General features: G+C 36.0%; 3 protein-coding genes across 4 annotated transcripts; 2 read left to right on the top strand and 1 right to left on the bottom strand.

Annotated features, from left to right (window-relative positions):
* Window positions 1–1178: 1178 nt before the first annotated feature.
* LOC120174928 (histone H4-like) lies at window positions 1179–18260 on the bottom strand. Of its 2 annotated transcripts, XR_005521208.1 has the most exons (2): window positions 17848–18260; window positions 1179–1191 (listed from the first exon to the last, which is right to left on the bottom strand). XR_005521208.1 is itself a non-coding variant. In XM_039181653.1 (1 exon), exon 1 carries the CDS (start codon window positions 18218–18220, stop codon window positions 17909–17911), a length of 312 nt encoding a protein of 103 aa, XP_039037584.1. In that variant the 5' UTR covers window positions 18221–18260; the 3' UTR covers window positions 17713–17908. The 2 variants fall into 2 exon arrangements, 1 of the variants encoding a protein (XP_039037584.1); XM_039181653.1 differs by lacking the exon at window positions 1179–1191 and having other exon boundaries at window positions 17713–18260.
* On the top strand, window positions 4932–7702 carry LOC120174927 (receptor-like protein kinase HERK 1). The gene has a single exon (XM_039181652.1). It carries the CDS (start codon window positions 4956–4958, stop codon window positions 7449–7451), a length of 2496 nt encoding a protein of 831 aa, XP_039037583.1. The 5' UTR covers window positions 4932–4955; the 3' UTR covers window positions 7452–7702.
* Window positions 13268–17434, top strand: LOC120174950 (calcium-transporting ATPase 4, endoplasmic reticulum-type-like). Its single transcript, XM_039181678.1, has 8 exons — window positions 13268–14653; window positions 14995–15061; window positions 15165–15286; window positions 15485–15766; window positions 15855–16232; window positions 16345–16454; window positions 16535–16763; window positions 16850–17434. The coding sequence occupies exons 1-8, from the start codon at window positions 13268–13270 to the stop codon at window positions 17432–17434; spliced, it is 3159 nt and encodes a 1052-aa protein (XP_039037609.1).
* Window positions 18261–18804: the final 544 nt, after the last annotated feature.

The following is an 18804-nucleotide window of genomic DNA, read 5'->3' as shown; positions in this document are numbered from 1 at the left end:
TCTTTACAAATTTACTTCAATTCAAGTTTCAATTAACACAACTAAAAATTCCAACATTTAATTCAAATAAATAACACCTCAATAATTACAAAATTTTCAATAAACTCCCCATCTTTTCCATAATTTATGATTTGGTTCCTAAACTTTACCAAATTTCCAAATTAGTCCAATTTCACATTCTAACATCAAATTCAGCATTCTAACTTTTTAGTTCCAGTATAGTACATTATATATTAAATAATTTCACTTCAATCACTAAATTTTCCATAAATTTCAAATAAGTCCTTATAATTTTACAAGTTTTCAATTTGATCCAAATCATCATCCAAATATCAATTTTAGTACTCCAACATTCAATATCAACCTAATACATCAACTATTAGACATTTGCACACTATTCTCCATATTTCTCATATTATACAATTAAATCCATATACTTTCACAATTTTCCAAATTGGTTCAAATCATAATCTAAGCACGTAAAATCACTCATACATCATTTCTAGTCCTTATATAATCTTTCCACAATTTTTATTTGTCTTCTTCCTTTAGATCAAATTAATTAAAATATATCAAGCTTAATTTTCAACTTAATACAAGTATAATTTCATCTCAACACATCATTTTGTCCATTCTCAATCATTTCCATATCAACAACAATCCAATTATTCAAGCATGTAAATAATGAAATATTATCATAAAATGATAGAGAATTTGATATGGATTATTTTTATATTTCATAACTTAATCCAAAAATCAAAGGAAAAAGGACTAAAATGAAAAAAAGAAAGAAAGAAAGATACATTGCCTTCTTTTCTTCCATGGTTCACGTCATATATAGGAAGAAGAAGGAAATTTTCTAGACCAATCTTCCAAAAATATCTATGTACACTTGTATGAATTCTATTAAAAATGAATTTAAAATTCATTTTAGTCCAAAAGTCATTTTTGCCCTTAATGAATCAAAATATCTACTATTTTTCCATGCTTTAATCACTATACTTATATCATCATATCAATATAAAAATCATATTTATTAATTTCCATCCTTGCCCTTGCACTTTTCTAAAATTTTAGTTTAGTCACTTAATTTCCACTATTCAACTTTAACATGAAAAATTCACTTAATTCTACTATTCCATGTTGAGTTCTAATGATTAAAAATATAAATATAATATTTCTAACCCTAGACTACCATCCTTCAAATTTTGTAGATTTTTTATTCGATCGAATTATCTGAATAATTTACTGAACTTTATCTCTTAGTAGCTCTTTGACCAATTCTGAATCAAAATTTGAATTCCATGAAGAATATACTCTTAAATATGGACTATTTATTTATAGAATAGAATTTCTTTTTGGGAATATTACCTCTTTGGTCCATGAACTTTTCTAAATTTCTACTTTGGCCACTAAACTTTCAAAATTTATATTTTAGTCACTAATCAATTTTTTGGGTATTAAAAAAGGCTTGTGTTTATAGGATGTAGTTATTCGAAGGCTCGGAGGTTTCTAAAGTTCATCTCTGCAAGTATAACATGTTATTCATCTTTAGTTGAGAGAGATGTCATAATGTGGCTTGACCCAAGATTCATGGTAGTAAGTATAAGGCCTTTTTCCTGATTTCATTGGGTGTTCTCTGATTAAAGATAGATGGGTTGCGTTGGCCAATGACGATTCACCCTTTGACTTGGGCGGTGAGTCGCAGTCGGTAAAGAACTGCCATCTTTTATAGTTTATTTGTCATCGGAGGTTTCTTAACACCTAGCCATTTATTTATTTATTTTGGTGAGGCATCTCATTTTCCCTTTTAGGGAGTTCAATTTACGAAGGATAACTTGACAATAAGTGATGGCGTCGGTGAAGAGGTAGTTGTCTTTCTTGTAGAAGCAAATGATAGTTTTCTCTAGAGGGCGTGTTAGGGAATATTGGCATGGATAGTACCTTACGGATAATTTTCCATAAGAATTTTTAACTAGATAAACTTAATCACCAAATAATTTTTAACTGGTAAAATTACAACAAAGTTCAACGTAATTTATAATTAGAATATGAGTAAGTATCTAATAATTTCTTCCTTAACACTAACTTCATTAGAAAATTGATATTCAAATCTTCAACAACTTCAATTATTACATAAGCTAAATATCCGTTGAAGCTCAACCATCAAGTCTTTAACAGTTTCAATTCTTACGTAATATCTGTTGGATTACTGTTGTATCGATCGGGAATTATGCAACTCAAAACTTATAGCAGCAAAATTCATCTTGCATGTCTCCAATATCGCTAACAAAATCCTCAACATCAAATTCATTTGAAACTCTATAACTTAAATCATGACTCATGATACCACTTGTTAGGAATTCGTAAAAGTGAAAGAAAAAAAAAAGCGAAATCAACTTAAATAAGATTTATTGTGGTTCGATCTTGCCTATCTTCATGGGTGAGAAAAACAATAATTCACTATATATATGTAGAGATCGTGAAAAGTACAAATATATAACTCATGTATCCCAAAACTTAATATATATAACAAAACTTGGTGAATCCCAAAACATTACTAAGAGCCCTACTAAATCCATCTTTATAACGTAAACTCCAAAAGTTACACATACTACATAAAAATTACATCTCTCCAAAATGATTCTCTTTCATAAACCTAATATATAAAGTCAAATATTTGATCACCAATAATCTCTATTTTATAAATTCTTTTAATTAAATAAACTTAATCACTAACTAATTTTCAATTAGTAAAATTATAATAAAATATAATTTAACTTTTATTTAAAATTTGAGTTAATATATGATCTTTATTTTCTTAAATAATATTGCATGATCCATACATATTCCTAAAAAATTATTCACAATATTACCATCATTTTGCCAAAAGTTGCCTACAAATTAGTTACTTTAATAACTATATAGATAAAGCTAATAAATAAGAAACAATGTTAGGTCACACGTCCCTCAACAGTCTTAAAATTCAAATCCCAAAGTATTGAAGTTGACTAATTTTATTTTTCCTATATGGAAATCTGATAAATTTACATATTTACATTTAATTTATATTATTTTCCATGTTATTTAATTTATAAATTTTAGATGTTAAAATCATGAATTTGAAATTAAATGAATCCATATAATTGTCATCAAATAAATCCATCCGGGGAAGCCTATAACCTAAAATCACGTCGAAATAAAGTGTTTAAATTAGTGATAAGATATACCGTTATTTTAATAGAAAAATATTTTTTATTTTTTAAAATTACATTATTAAGAAAAATAACCATGAATCCCAAATATAAATTAAAACATAAATATAAAGAAAAAAAACTGTTAATTTAAATTTGAATGACAACAATTATTTGTTAAGCATATATCTCCGATCCAAAATTAATAAATAAATAATAATTAAGCTTGTGGTTTAATAAACAATTATGAATGAGGCTGTTATTTTCATTTAATAACCTAAATTTTAAAGTAATCCATATACTTTTCTTCCTTCGTGCTATTACTCGACACGTCACGTATTTCTCTCTCCTTGTAAATCTCTCTCTCTACCCCTCTCTCTTTATCGAACTATAGATTTCATTTTTATGTTTCATTTTCAATCAGTTTTGTATTAATGGTAGTAGATTTCTTTCCCTGCTCAACTAACTAAAGTTGAAGGCATGGCCTTTTCAAGGTCACCCTACCCAACTAACAATTCCATTATTTGAAAGTTTAAAACTTTACTTTACCTACCCCCATTACAGCCAAGAGCAAGAAGCAACCTTTCTCCATAAATTTCCAAGCTTTATTTTTTTATGTAAATAGACCTGTTACTTTTATTGAAAAGAAAAAATAAAATATTTAAAACTATAATAAAATTTATAATCTAGACACATAATTAAAATATTTTCCTATGATCAATACCACAAAATAATTAACTATTCTAGAGCATAAAATGATCATATAAGGAAAATGTTCGAACTCATTCAAAAAAATTCCAACAAAAATATAGACACAAATAAATTTGACTGCAATGACAAACGAACAACAATAGAATATTAAACTATTGAAATACCACCGACAATCACAAATCAGAATCGAATATCGTAAGAAAACTATCTACGAACGTAATCGTGTATACAAGTCTAATCCGAGAGTCCAAAATAAAAAAATCATTAAAATAATAAATAAACATTATCTTTATCAGTCATGAAGATATCAAATCTAAAACCTAAAAATCTAAATTAAAAAAAAGGGCCAAATGACCACTAAAGAAATTTTTCCAAGCTTTAAATTAGCCCTTTTATCTCTTTATCCGCTTTCCAAGCTTTAAATTAGCCCTTTTATCTCTTTATCCGCTTTAGTAATACTGATTCGTCATATACAAAAAGTAGTAACTTTTATCCAACATTGATTTATCAAACTTGAAATTGGAATATAAAAAGTTGCCTTTTTTTTCTTTGTCCTGATTATTTTCATTTCTGTTTTCACCACCTTTTGTCACTTTGTTTCGTGTTTACTTTATTCATTTTGGTTTCAACATGAAACAACAATAAAAAAAATATCAAGGAATCTGTCAATTTCTAAGGTTGTCACCTGGTTCAAGCCAGCTTGTGCATTGTGAGATTTGTGTAGTCTTTATCTGTATTTAAAACTCCAATTAGAACTGTCAAATTCCAGTAGAGGTGCTTAAAATATTTTATTTTTCACTTTGGGGGGCCTCCTCTCAGCAGCATTTCTCTCTCTTGGAGTTCAAAGGTTCCATCTTTTCTTTCTTGATGTTTCTTCTGGTTCATTTTAGCTGCTTTTGTGATTCAGTTCTCTTACTTGGCTTTTGATTGCTGTTATGTTTTGCTATCAATCTTTAGTTGTTTCTGTAAAACCCTGAATTTAACCTCCTATATTTTAAGCATAAAAAAATTCAACCTTTATTTTTCAGTTAATTTCTGGGTTTTGAAAACATGGGTTGTAAAGTACTTGAATTTCTGTTCTGGGTTTCTTCAATCTTGTGTTTAACATTGTTTGCTAGTGGCTTTACACCCGCAGACAATTACCTTATTGATTGTGGATCACCTACTAATACTACAGTGGGTGATCGAGTTTTCTTGGCTGATAACTTAGCCTCAAAGCTCCTTTCTACACCCGAGAATGTTCTTGGAAACACTTCAAAATTGGTTACCTCCTCCGATGATTCGCCGCTTTATCGAACGGCGAGGATCTTTACTGGTGTTTCTAAGTACACATTCTCAATCAGCCGGCGTGGAAGACACTGGATTCGCTTTTATTTCTTTCCATTTGTTCATGCTAGTTACAATATGAGTATGGCAAAGTTTGATGTTTCAACCGAAAACCATGTTCTTCTAAGTAGTTTCAGTGTTCAGTCTCTCCTGGTCAAAGAATTCTCTGTTAATGTAAACACCAATAGCCTTGCCATCACATTCAGCCCTTCAGAGAATTCGTTTGCATTTATAAATGCCCTGGAAGTTGTTTCAGTCCCCGATCAGCTCATCCCGGACACTGCTGGCTCCGTGCAATCTTCATCGGGATTCCAAGGCCTAACGTGGCAGGCACTAGAGACTGTTGCTAGGGTGAATATGGGGGGATCTACCGTCTCCTACCAGAACGATACTCTTTGGCGAACATGGGTGCCTGATCAGCGTTTCCTTGTAGGAAAAAACCTTGCATTAAGTGTATCAAATATTAGATCTGTTAAGTATGTTGATGGTGGTTCAACGGAAGACATCGCTCCGAATTCTGTCTATGGTACCTGCACCAGGATGAACTCTGTCAATGATTCCAGTAGCAATTTCAATGTGACATGGGAATTCCATGTTGACCCTGGATTTCAGTACCTTGTTAGGTTTCACTTTTGCGATATTGTCAGTGATGCTCTTAACCAGTTGTATTTCAATGTCTTCATCGATTCCTCAATGGTCGTTCGGGACCTTGATCTGAGTACATATATGGTTAATGTTTTGGCTGCTGCTTATTATATGGACTATGTCACAGAGTCAGCTACTAGCAATAAACTTCGAGTAAGCATTGGCCCTTCTAATTTACATGGTACTTATCCGGATGCCATACTTAATGGGCTGGAAATCATGAAAATGAACAACTCTGATAGCAGCCTTTCTGGCTTGGGAATTGTCAACAGCTCTAGTTCAAGTTCAAAGAAGAACGTCGGTGCTATTGTAGGTGCGAGTGTCGGAGTGGCTTCTGGAGTGTTGTTGGCTGGAGTACTCTTTATGTTGTGTAGAAAACGAAGAAGATTGGCACGCCAGAGACTATCGAAGACGTGGGTTCCTTTCTCTATTAATGGAGGAACTTCCCACACCATGGGGAGCAAATACTCCAAGGGGACGACTGTCAGTCTCAATTCTAACATGAGCTATCATGTTCCTTTTCTGGCTGTTCAAGAAGCCACAAACAACTTCGATGAGAGTTGGGTTATTGGGATCGGTGGATTCGGTAAGGTGTACAAGGGAGAACTCAATGATGGTACAAAAGTTGCTGTTAAAAGGGGAAATCCACAGTCCCAACAAGGACTTGCTGAATTCCAGACTGAAATTGAGATGTTATCCCAGTTTCGTCACCGACATCTGGTTTCGTTGATAGGTTATTGTGATGAAAGGAATGAGATGATTTTGATCTACGAGTATATGGAGAACGGGACGTTGAAGAGTCATCTCTACGGCTCAGGTCATCCTAGTTTAAGCTGGAAACAAAGGCTCGAAATATGCATTGGAGCAGCTAGAGGACTCCATTACCTTCACACGGGCTATGCTAAAGCGGTTATTCATCGTGATGTGAAGTCGGCAAATATCTTACTCGATGAGAATTTAATGGCCAAAGTTGCTGATTTTGGGTTGTCAAAGACTGGTCCTGAACTCGATCAGACACATGTGAGTACGGCAGTTAAAGGAAGTTTTGGATACTTGGATCCCGAGTATTTCAGAAGACAACAACTGACGGAGAAATCTGACGTGTATTCATTTGGAGTGGTTTTGTTTGAAGTTCTTTGTGCAAGACCGGTGATCGATCCAACTCTTCCAAGGGAAATGGTAAATTTAGCTGAATGGGCGATGAAATGGCAGAAGAAAGGACAGTTGGAGCAAATAATTGATCCTAATCTCAAAGGAAACATCAGGCCTGATTCTCTCAGGAAGTTTGGAGAAACTGCCGAGAAGTGTTTAGCTGATTTTGGTGTTGACAGGCCCTCCATGGGGGATGTTCTATGGAACCTGGAGTATGCTCTTCAACTTCAGGAGGTCGTTGTTCAAGGCGACCCCGAAGAAAACAGCACAAACATGATTGGGGAGCTTTCTCCACAAATCAACAATATCAGTCAACTTGATTCCAACAGTTCGCCCCGGTTCGAGGTATCAAGTGTGGATGACATCTCCGGTGTTTCGATGAGTAAAGTGTTCTCACAGCTGGTGAAGTCTGAAGGAAGGTGATTCGAATGAGACTGAAAATCCATTGAATTAAGCTTCTCTTTTACAATGCTTACATGGTTTCTTCTTTATCTTATCCAACACAAGTTCCTTTGTTTTTTTCATTGGTAATGGTAGTATATCAGCTCATCATCCTTTACCATAATGTAGTTTCTTTGGTCAGTCATCATTCATTAGACAAACAACTGCTCAAAATCATCTGTGTTCTACAATGTTTCTGCATAATGTGTTGTGAGCTCCTTCGTGTACAGCAAGGTTCCGGAGTTTGTTCTGAGCATCAGGAAGTTAACAGAGATGTTGCGATTTTAAAAAATTCTTATACTTTATCTGTTTCATTGCTTATACTAAGGTGCATTTCGACTTTCGTGTTTCTCAGTTACGCATCTAAATAACTCGAATGTGTGATATTTGATGACTTTTGCATGAAGAAGAGGTTGACATTTTTATTTATTGAACATTTTTCATCCCCTATGAAAATGATTCATCTATTCCATACTATATGAATCTGCAAATTGCAGTGTAATTGTTACTGAGTTTCTTGGTTTGGGAAATATGGGACAAACCCACAAACCAGTGCTGAGTTATGAAATAAGAACCTTGCTTTTGAAATTTGCTATCTCATGAATACATACATCTCTGCTGTAGTTATTGTGCTTGGTCATATCCTTTTCACCTTTGTTGATATCCAGACATCTCCAAATTTTAATATTATTAGTGTTATCATGATTTTAGGTTCTTTAATCAAGGATAAGTTTCTGAGCAATTTTCAAGAATCCGTTTGCACCATGAATCCGGAAATAACACGTGTTTACTCTTAAAAATTCTCTCTTTTTTTTATCTTAAAATGGCGGTTCCAATCAACAGAACACCAAAGTTTCATATCAACAAAGTAAACCATGAATTCTGAAAGAAACCCATTAATCTTGGCGGCTGGTATTTGCTTAATACTAAAGACAGAAGAAAAATATCACGTTTTCAAAATCAATAGTGTAAAAGTAAACAAAAATTGGAATGAGATAAATTTAGATGAGAAATTAGAATACATCTGAAGAAATAGGCAAACTTGCAGAGCTGCAGAGCATCAATGGGGATCTCTGTATCTTTCTTGATTTTAAACTTGGAGATAAAATATTGAGGAAACAATCCATTGAAATGAAAAGTGGACTTTTCTCGATAATTGCTTAATATTGAGGATCTCTGTACATTTCTTATCCGACTATTTTTTTTAATGAAACAACGATGGAGATGGGGTTTGCAGTGATGGAGAAGATGACCGGAAAAAAATGGTGTATTTTCCGAAAAATCACAGGTGATCGGTATATTTATCGATTTAATATCGATCATATTATATTTTTTGATTTAACACTCGTAGCATTAAAGCTCGTCCCCTGAACCGTGTTATATGCTGATTTGGCGCCACGTGAGGTATAGCGCGCCCCCTGCATCGCGCGGATCGGGGGTGAATTATATTTAACGAATAATTACATATAGCACGGTGCAGGTATCACGCCTTATATGGTTATACATACCTCCTCTGCCGGTTAAGTTTCTCACATCTCCTCGCATCTCTCCTCTCAACTTAAAAATCCAAGTTTATTGAGGGATCGTGGTCATCCAAAATCCAATCGAATTCATTGCGATATGGATATTCGAGAAAGATCTAGACAAGACAAAAGATGTAGCCATTGTAGAAACCCATGACACACTAGAAAAACATGTCCACTTCTGTTGTCATCAAGTAACAATTGATAAGGAAATGATGTATTTGTTTATCAAATAATAATTCTTCTATTTTAATTTGCATTTACTTCAAATTAATGTCATTCGATAATCGCTGATTAAGATTAAAAAAACGAACACAATCATTAAATTTTATCAAACTAATAACAATTTGGTATTTAAATACAACAAACTTACAATAAGAATTAAATGATAAATGATAACCAAATTACAATAACTAATATTAAATGGTAATAAACAAAATTAACTTAAATATATTGGAAAAAAAGTCCTACAAATTTAACAAAATAAAGTAAGTATTAAATGAAAAATAATAAAAAATTACAATTAAACAAAATAAAGTAAATACAAATATAAAAAAATCTATCGATGTCTGCGTCGTGAATGTGTTCCGCAGGGCGGTGGCTGTCGGTCTCGAGGAGGATTTCTTCGTATCAATGGTTCTGACTCCTCGCTGTCATCATCATCGTCATCGTCGTCGTCGTCGTCCTGAGCAGGTACATTAGGTTAATGAGGAGCTGATGACGATGAAGCACCTCCATAGAATAAGGACCCTGGAGGTGTATGACTGACTATCCCACCGGCTTGCGAAAACTGGGAAAATTGGGAAAACCCAGACATCGCTGAGTGTGAAAACTGTACAGGAGGTGTTTGTGCTGCGGCCATTGGTGATGAGGCTGAACCCGTCAAATATCCAGCATATGAACCCCAAGTCGGATCTGCAAACATAGACCCATAATAGCCTCCAGGAGGGGTCATCTGTGACGGTGACGGCGGCGGGGTCATAAAACCATGTGAAGGCGGCGGCGGCGGCATCTAGTAATGGAAAGGCGATGGCGGCATCATATATGGCTGCGGTGGCTGCTGTGAAGGTCCTACTGGTGCAGCTGAGGATGAACCGGAAGCACTTGCTCTCCGTCCACGAGTCGGGGGACGATGGTGCTGTGTCGGATCACGTCTCTGTCAACGTCGTGGAAAGGTCTGCCCTCGTGCATCCTCGGGAAGTAAAAACGGTTTCCCGTTACTGTTGAACCACTCATAATAACCGTCAGCATACATCAAGAGGTCATCAAAAATGGGGCTCTCTACGGGAAAAGCGCCGATGTCGATCCTCCCACAACACGACTCACTCATGATGCCTCACCAGCCAATATGTATCTGTCTTGCCACGTCTATCTAAGCTATGCAACTCGTCCATATTGCGAGGTGCTTCCGGAATTGGTTGAAAACAACCAAACTGCCGGAGCACGCGATCAGTGGAGTGCCACTCGACGGTCGCATAACAGATCAGAGGGACCATCGCCATCCAAACATCTGATGGACCCCTCAACTCAGGTGGGATCACCGCCCTCACATCATCAGTAGAATATGGCATCTATTCAAACTAAAACAAATAATATATAATTTTTATCAAAATAATAATCTAATTATATAACTATAATCTAAAATCGATTTTTAAACATTAAAATTCATACCTGTATGCCAGCCTTCTGATCGATTAGCACCCTAATTTTTTCTAAATCATCAAGTAGCTCCTGATGATTTTCCGTATCAATAGATCACCTATTCAAGGAAAAAAAAATTTATTATACGCTGTATAAAATTATTAATATACAAAATCAGTTTTATAATTACCTCAGAAGTAGTGGAAATACGAATGGGTTCTTCACAACGGGACATAAAAAGGGCAATCGATACCATGCCCAAGACTGCAGCAGTAGGAGACATCCGCCGATAGCATTACGCCTGTAGTCAGTGGCTCCACACATCTCCCTGTACAACAAAGCCAAAACTGCCGAGCCCCAACTGAATGATCCGACGAGACGAAAGTCGCTAAGATGTCGCAACCACATGCAGTGAACTAGGTTGCGCGATTTGTCCGGCATCAGCAACCCTCCTATCAACTGCAATATGCATGTCCGTGCATACATCTTAACCTCATCCTCAGAGGCGTCTACGCTAAACTCTTGAAAATTGGCATATAACCAATTTAACGGTATCCTACCTCCGATAAAACTTTCTGGGACACGTCCTAGATTATCCCGACACAAAGTAGTCCAAGAACCGGAAGCTATCCCTGATATCACATCTCCATCCACCGGAAGCCCCAGGTGCATAGAAACATCCTCAAGCGTGATCGTGCACTCTCCGCGCGAAAAGATGGAATGTGTGGGTCTCCGGCCTCCACCGCTCTACTAAAGCAGAAATAAGGTCTGGTTCTATCTTACAGTGACCCTGATATCTACCTTTGTAACCAAATCTAGCCTATACTAAATACGGCAAGACACGGCTAGGTATCACTAACTTAAGATTCCTAATAAAAAGATCTAATACACGGTCATTCTCCTAAAAATAAATAATTACAAAAATTAATTCTTAATCTAATAATCATGCATTAAATAAATCAACTAATTATTATTAATAATTTAAATTAAATTAAAACGTTAAAATGTTATCGTATCAGCAAAGTGCCGAGATATATGATTTCCATCCAAGAGAAGTAGACTGTCTTCTATTATATATATGCAAAAGAATTATATTAGTAAAATATTAAATAAAGTAAAATAATTAAATAAATTAAATACATAATATTAAAAATATTATAAAATATAACTTAAACAGAGAGAGTATTTAAGAGAATTTGAGAGAATTTGGTGTGATGAAAGTGATTGAGGATGAGGATATTTATAGGGAGGATTGGGGGTGTGAAGCGTCGGGGGTATGGGGGTAATTATGGGTATAGCGCGCCCCCTGTACCGCGCTATACCCCACGTGTCAGATAACCAGGTATAACGCGGCATCTGATCCGCGCTATACCCCTACGTGGCGTATAGCACGGATCAGGGGCCGCGCTATATCCATGTGTAATCTATGTCAGCGTATAGCGCGGTGCAGGGGGCACGCTATACCCCACGTGACGCCAAATCAGCATATAGCGCGGGGCAGGGGGCGCGTTTTACTGCTACGAATGTTAAATCGAGAAATATAATCTGACCGGTGTTAGATTGATAAATATACCGATCACCGGTGATTTTTCGAAAAAAAATACCAAAAAATGAGGTTTGCGCGCAAGTAAGAAAAAAAGATCATATTATTAAAATGGTAAATTAAAATTTTATCCATAATCAAATTCAAAGGGTTTCATAATTAATATTTCATATAATGTTAAGAGATTAAAATAAAAATCAAACTATTTTACTAAAGTACCATATCATTAACTTAACGTCATTTAATGTCTTAGTGACAAAAACTTAATAAAACGATAACGTAAATAATTACATATTATGTTTTTTAAAATTAGTAAAAAAAAGTAGACAAAACATAAACAAAAGTGATTAACTACGTAGTTAACTTTTTTTAATATAATATTTAAACTATTTAAATTTTACTCTAATCATAAATACATATTAAAATATATTTAAATTTATATCTTTTTTAATATTATAAAATCGAGATCAGGTGGGATGCAAAGGTACCCTTAACAAGTCACACTTGGCTTGTCTATACAGTCAAGTTTTATTATCCAAATTTAGTATCTTGAAAAGCAAGGAAATGTAAGCATTTAAATAGAGATTAGTAGTTATACTGTGAGATGAGGATTTTCAGCAATTGAATCGCTCTCCATAAACCACATTATTTATTTAAGTTTGACTGATAAAAAAGAAGTCTCATTTTTGTTTCCTAGAGAGAGGGAATGAATTAGTAATAGCTGAGGATTCTGGTAAGCAACCCAATTCCTCGTTGCCTTTGATTAATTTAGTGAAAGTTAATATTGATTAATGGATTCATTAGGGTTCTGATTTCTAACGTCTAAAGTGTAAAAAGTGCAAGTCTTGGCATTGTGAGAAAGAGGGTACTCTTTGTTTTCATTTTTATTGCGTTGTTATTATCTCAGAGAACAATATATGATTAGTGGGTTTTTGTTTGATTTACTTTGTAGAGATCATGGTGTTTCAATAAATTTCATTGCTTTGAGTTCCATTATTGAAGGAACTTTAATAAAGTTTCAGCTTTTATCTTCAGCTTCTCTGATATTTCTTCAATTGCATGCAGACAAATTTCTTTGGCATTGAATTTCAATGGGGAGTGAAACTGGCAGTGCTGCCTCGTCCAAGCGAGAAACGTTTCCAGCTTGGGCAAGAGATGTGAAACAATGTGAAGAGAAGTACCAAGTGAATCGAGAACTTGGATTATCGAGTGCCGAGGTTGAAAAAAGGAGGCAGATTTGTGGATGGAATGAGTTAGAAAAACACGAGACGACATCGATGTTTAAACTACTTTTGGAGCAATTTAATGACACATTAGTTAGGATACTACTGGCTGCTGCAATTATATCGCTTGTTTTAGCTTGGTATGATGGTGAAGGAGGGGAGAAGGAGATAACAGCTTTTGTGGAGCCACTTGTCATTTTCTTGATCTTGATAGTGAATGCCATTGTTGGAATATGGCAAGAAAGTAGTGCGGAAAAAGCATTGGAGGCTTTGAAGGAAATTCAATCAGAGCATGCAAATGTAATTCGAGATGGTAAAAAGGTCTCGAATTTGCCTGCAAAGGAATTGATCCCAGGAGATATTGTGGAGTTGAGAGTTGGTGATAAGGTACCTGCCGATATGCGGGTTTTGAGTATGATAAGCTCAACTGTAAGGGTTGAACAAGGGTCATTGACCGGGGAGAGCGAAGCTGTGAGCAAGACAGTGAAGGTTGTTCCCGAGAATTCGGATATTCAAGGGAAGAAATGTATGGTTTTTTCTGGAACAACTATGGTCAATGGAAACTGTCTTTGCTTGGTCACCGAGATAGGCATGAATACAGAAATTGGGAAGGTGCATTCACAGATTCATGAAGCATCACAAAGTGAGGTAGATACCCCATTAAAGAAGAAGTTGAATGAGTTTGGAGACCTTTTAACTCTGATAATTGGACAGATTTGTTTATTGGTTTGGCTTATTAATGTGAAATATTTTCTTTCTTGGGAATATGTCGATGGTCGGCCAACAAACTTTAAGTTCTCATTTGAGAAGTGCACATATTACTTTAAAATTGCTGTGGCATTGGCTGTTGCTGCAATTCCAGAAGGTTTACCAGCAGTTATTACAACATGTTTGGCACTAGGAACCCGAAAGATGGCTCAAAAGAATGCACTTGTCCGCAAGTTGCCTAGTGTTGAGACTCTCGGTTGCACAACTGTTATCTGTTCTGATAAGACGGGAACTTTAACCACCAATCAAATGGCTGTTTCAAAGCTTGTTGCTGTAGGTTCAAGGTGTGGCACTCTGCGATCTTTTGAGGTGGAAGGGACTACTTATGATCCTTCTGATGGGAAAATACAAAGCCGGCCTATTGATGGAATGGATGCCAATCTTGAAATGATAGCTAAGATTTGTGCTGTTTGCAACGATGCGGGTGTTGAGCAATCTGGGAATAAATTTGTTGCCACTGGAATGCCTACAGAGGCAGCACTAAAGGTGAAAAGCCAAATTTTCTTAAATGCATCTGTTTGAATAAACCCATGCTAACATGAAGCTGGAGCAAAAAAATAGAAAAACTTAACTTTGAACCTTTTCTCGTAGCATATCTCGAATATAAATTATGTTCTTTTAAGTAATAGAACAGGGATGCCTAGCATAAAAAAAATTCTATTGCTTCTTTTTGTTGCATCAGAACCATTCTGCTTTAAGCTATGTTAAATGCACGACTTGTTGAAATTTGCAATGTGCCTTTACTTTTGCAGAGTGTAAACATACAAGTATATATGAAAAGTTCGTGTTGCGTAGTTTCCTCTCAGTCATTCTCGATTTCATTTCAGGTTCTCGTTGAGAAAATGGGAGTTCCTGAGAAGTATGGCTCCTCTTCAGGTCATGGGGATATTCAACGTATGTCAGCTGGTTTGTTTCCTATAATTTTATTGCCTTATTAGGTGGCGATTTCCTTTATATGGCACTAAGCTTTCTGTTTTATTTTATCATGCAAAACAAGGCTGCTGTCAACTGTGGAACAAAATGATGAAAAGGATTGCAACACTCGAGTTTGACCGTGATCGAAAGTCTATGGGAGTCATTGTGAATTCCAGCTTAGGGAAAAAGTCATTGCTAGTAAAGGTTATTCATCTTCTTTTCCTTGTAACATGGACTGAACACTTTTTGATTTGTTTACGTTGCTTATGTGTTCTCTTCTGGTATCGTTTATTTCTTTTCTTCTTGCTACCGGTAAATTTTATCGTGACGATTTCTTCTGGTTAAGGTTTTTCTCTACATCCTTTCCATATGTCATTCTAAATGAAATGCTTAATGTTGCAGGGTGCTGTGGAGAATTTATTGGAGAGAAGCTCTTTTATCCAACTACTTGATGGCTCTGTCGTAGAACTAGATCAATATTCAAGGGATCTCATCTTACAGATCCTTCGTGAAATGTCAACCGATGCATTGCGTTGCCTTGGTTTCGCATATAAGGAGGAGCTTCATGAGTTTGCAACATATAATGGTGATGAAGATCATCCAGCTCATCAGCTCTTGCTTAATCCCTCCAATTATTCTTCAATTGAGAGCAACCTTATTTTCGTTGGTTTAGTTGGGCTAAAGGTAGGTTGCTTTGGTTTTCATTTGTATTTACTGTTTTCCTACTTTTTTTCTATCCTTGTATCTGACCCACTTGAACAAAACCATTAAGGATCCTCCTCGGAAAGAGGTTCGTCAAGCAATTGAGGACTGCAAAGTGGCCGGGATTCGCGTTATGGTTATTACAGGAGACAATAAGAACACGGCAGAAGCTATTTGTCGTGAGATCGGTGTATTTGGATCTCATGAAGATATCAGTTCAAGAAGCATAACCGGAAGGGAGTTTATGGATCATCCTGATCAGAGAAATCACCTGAGACAGAGTGGAGGTCTATTGTTTTCTCGGGCCGAGCCAAGGCACAAACAGGAAATAGTGAGATTGCTGAAGGAGGGTGGTGAAGTGGTTGCAATGACAGGCGATGGAGTTAATGATGCTCCTGCCTTGAAGCTGGCCGATATTGGAATAGCAATGGGCATTGCTGGGACAGAGGTATCCACCCTCCATTTCTGTACACTTTGGTGGATTACATTTTGGTATCCATTATGTTAGATTTGTACTCCATTCTCTATCACCCCGTCATTTTTCGATCGTTTCTTTACAGGTTGCAAAGGAGGCCTCTGACATGGTGTTAGCAGATGATAACTTCAGCACTATAGTTGCAGCAGTTGGTGAGGGAAGATCCATTTACAACAACATGAAGGCTTTTATAAGGTTATTATTGTTACGTTTTCTCAATTCTTTATAACATGAAAATGAGCTGTCAATGTTGTATATCTTCATCACAATTGCAGGTACATGATCTCCTCCAATATCGGCGAGGTTGCTTCGATATTTTTAACAGCGGCTTTGGGTATTCCAGAGGGCATGATCCCAGTTCAGCTTCTCTGGGTTAATCTCGTTACTGATGGACCGCCAGCAACTGCTCTCGGATTCAATCCCCCAGACAAGGATATAATGAAGAAGCCTCCCAGAAGAAGCAATGACTCATTAATCACTGCTTGGATCTTGTTCCGCTACCTTGTAACTTGCTTTATTCTCCTTTGCTATCGTCGACGACTTCAAATGACCAAAAGATGTGAGCTAACTCGTTTTCTTTGTCGATGCAGGTGATTGGATCCTACGTCGGGTTAGCCACAGTTGGGGCATTCATCATATGGTACACACACCATAGCTTCATAGGCATTGACCTGAGCTTAGATGGGCATAGTCAGGTTACTTACACCCAACTAGCCAACTGGGATCAATGTTCTTCCTGGGAAAATTTCACAGCGTCACCATTCACAGCAGGTTCTCAAGTATTCAACTTTGATACGAACCCGTGCGATTATTTTAAATCCGGAAAGATCAAAGCATCAACACTTTCACTCTCTGTTTTGGTCGCCATTGAAATGTTCAATTCCCTGAACGCCCTATCTGAAGATGGAAGCTTGTTGACGATGCCTCCTTGGGTCAACCCATGGCTCCTTTTGGCCATGTCGATCTCATTCGGGCTCCATTTCATGATTCTGTACGTACCATTCCTTGCACAAATATTTGGGATTGTTCCACTCAGCCGCAACGAATGGTTCCTGGTATTGGCAGTTGCTTTCCCGGTCATTCTGATCGATGAGATTCTCAAATTCATTGGAAGAAGGACAACTGGGTTACGACATTCTCCTGCAAATAAACCTTCGAAGCGTAAAAGTGATTGATTGATACAGCAATTGTATTACCATTTAGAAGTTCAAGATTACAACTTTCATAAGCGCTTTCGGCTGTTCTTAATTCTGTTAAGTTGCTCCGACTTCAGTTTTTTTTTGTCAAATTATGGTTTTAGTCCCCCTTCTATGTTAAAATTTAGTGTTCAGTTTTCCTACTTTGATTAGCCAAAATTAAAATCTTTTGTTTTTATAACTTCATTAGTTAGTCTAAATTGCTAATACTCATGATATTACGAATTAACATTCTGTTCTATGTTAAAAAAGTTAAATTAACAATGTCAAAATCAAATTCCATTGAAATCTGCATTCAAAATTTGAGTTTACAAATCACGGAAGCAAATAAGCAGGTCAACATATTAAATTCTGGATAATCCCAATAAAAACCCCTAATTACAATCCCTAACCATAAACTCAAATATTCTTGACAGCAAGACTTCAAATTCCCAATACAAAACCCTAAACCATCTAACCCCCAAATCCATACAAAGTTCTGCCCTGCCTCTTCAGTGCATAAACCACATCCATAGCAGTGACAGTCTTTCTCCTCGCGTGCTCGGTGTAAGTGACGGCATCGCGAATCACGTTCTCCAGGAATATCTTCAAAACACCACGGGTTTCCTCGTAGATTAAGCCGCTGATACGCTTGACTCCTCCCCTACGAGCCAAACGCCGAATGGACGGCTTCGTGATTCCCTGGATGTTATCACGGAGGACCTTACGGTGGCGCTTCGCTCCTCCCTTTCCCAGCCCTTTGCCGCCCTTTCCTCTTCCTGACATTTTGAATGCAAGATGTAGATTGAGAGAATTTTATGGAGACTGAAAACCTGTGGTTTTAAGACGGAAAAAATAGTGGGGTATTTATAGAAGGGTGATATGTGTATGTGATGATGAATTGAAGCCAACGATAAGTTGAAATGGAGGGCTGAGATGAGAAGGGTCGACGCGGATGGATGACGTGGAAATATTAGTACTTAATTTCAAGCGCTTTTTTTTTTGTCTTGCTGGTTGAAAGTCGAAAATGATTTTTGGATCGGACTTTGGAGGTGTTAATTGGGCAAAATATGTGGATTGGATCAGCGGCCCATGTATGAAGCTTCTTATAAATAAAATCTAGAATAAAGAAAGTAATTGTTTGAGTTTTATTTTTTAATATTTTACAAAAATTATTATAAATATCAAATTTTAATTGTTTACATTATACTGATTGTTAAAATATAATGATACGCATAATGATCGTATAATATAGATATCAAGATTTTATGTAAAAAAAACTCTTTCATCAAAAATTATAAAAAACGATAAATATCAGTAATATAAAAAAAATAAAGGATACAAGATGAATCCTTATGGATAATCTTACT

This window comes from Hibiscus syriacus, unplaced genomic scaffold, assembly GCF_006381635.1.
Source record: "Hibiscus syriacus cultivar Baekdansim isolate YM2019G1 unplaced genomic scaffold, ASM638163v2 tig00112131_pilon, whole genome shotgun sequence".
NCBI lineage: Eukaryota > Viridiplantae > Streptophyta > Magnoliopsida > Malvales > Malvaceae > Hibiscus > Hibiscus syriacus.
Note: the sequence above shows the minus strand (reverse complement) of the source record. Positions and strands in the feature narration are given on the sequence as shown.

What these genes read in the sequence shown, in the direction of transcription:
- LOC120174927 (XM_039181652.1), top strand. Translation starts at nt 4,956, where the DNA reads ATGGGTTGTAAAGTACTTGAATTTCTGTTCTGGGTTTCTTCAATCTTG.
- LOC120174950 (XM_039181678.1), top strand. Translation starts at nt 13,268, where the DNA reads ATGGGGAGTGAAACTGGCAGTGCTGCCTCGTCCAAGCGAGAAACGTTT. An exon ending in CTACAGAGGCAGCACTAAAG is followed by an intron (nt 14,654 to 14,994) that starts GTGAAAAGCCAA and finishes ATTTCATTTCAG; the next exon opens with GTTCTCGTTGAGAAAATGGG. An exon ending in TGGGCATTGCTGGGACAGAG is followed by an intron (nt 16,233 to 16,344) that starts GTATCCACCCTC and finishes GTTTCTTTACAG; the next exon opens with GTTGCAAAGGAGGCCTCTGA.
- LOC120174928 (XM_039181653.1), bottom strand. Translation starts at nt 18,220, where the DNA reads ATGTCAGGAAGAGGAAAGGGCGGCAAAGGGCTGGGAAAGGGAGGAGCG.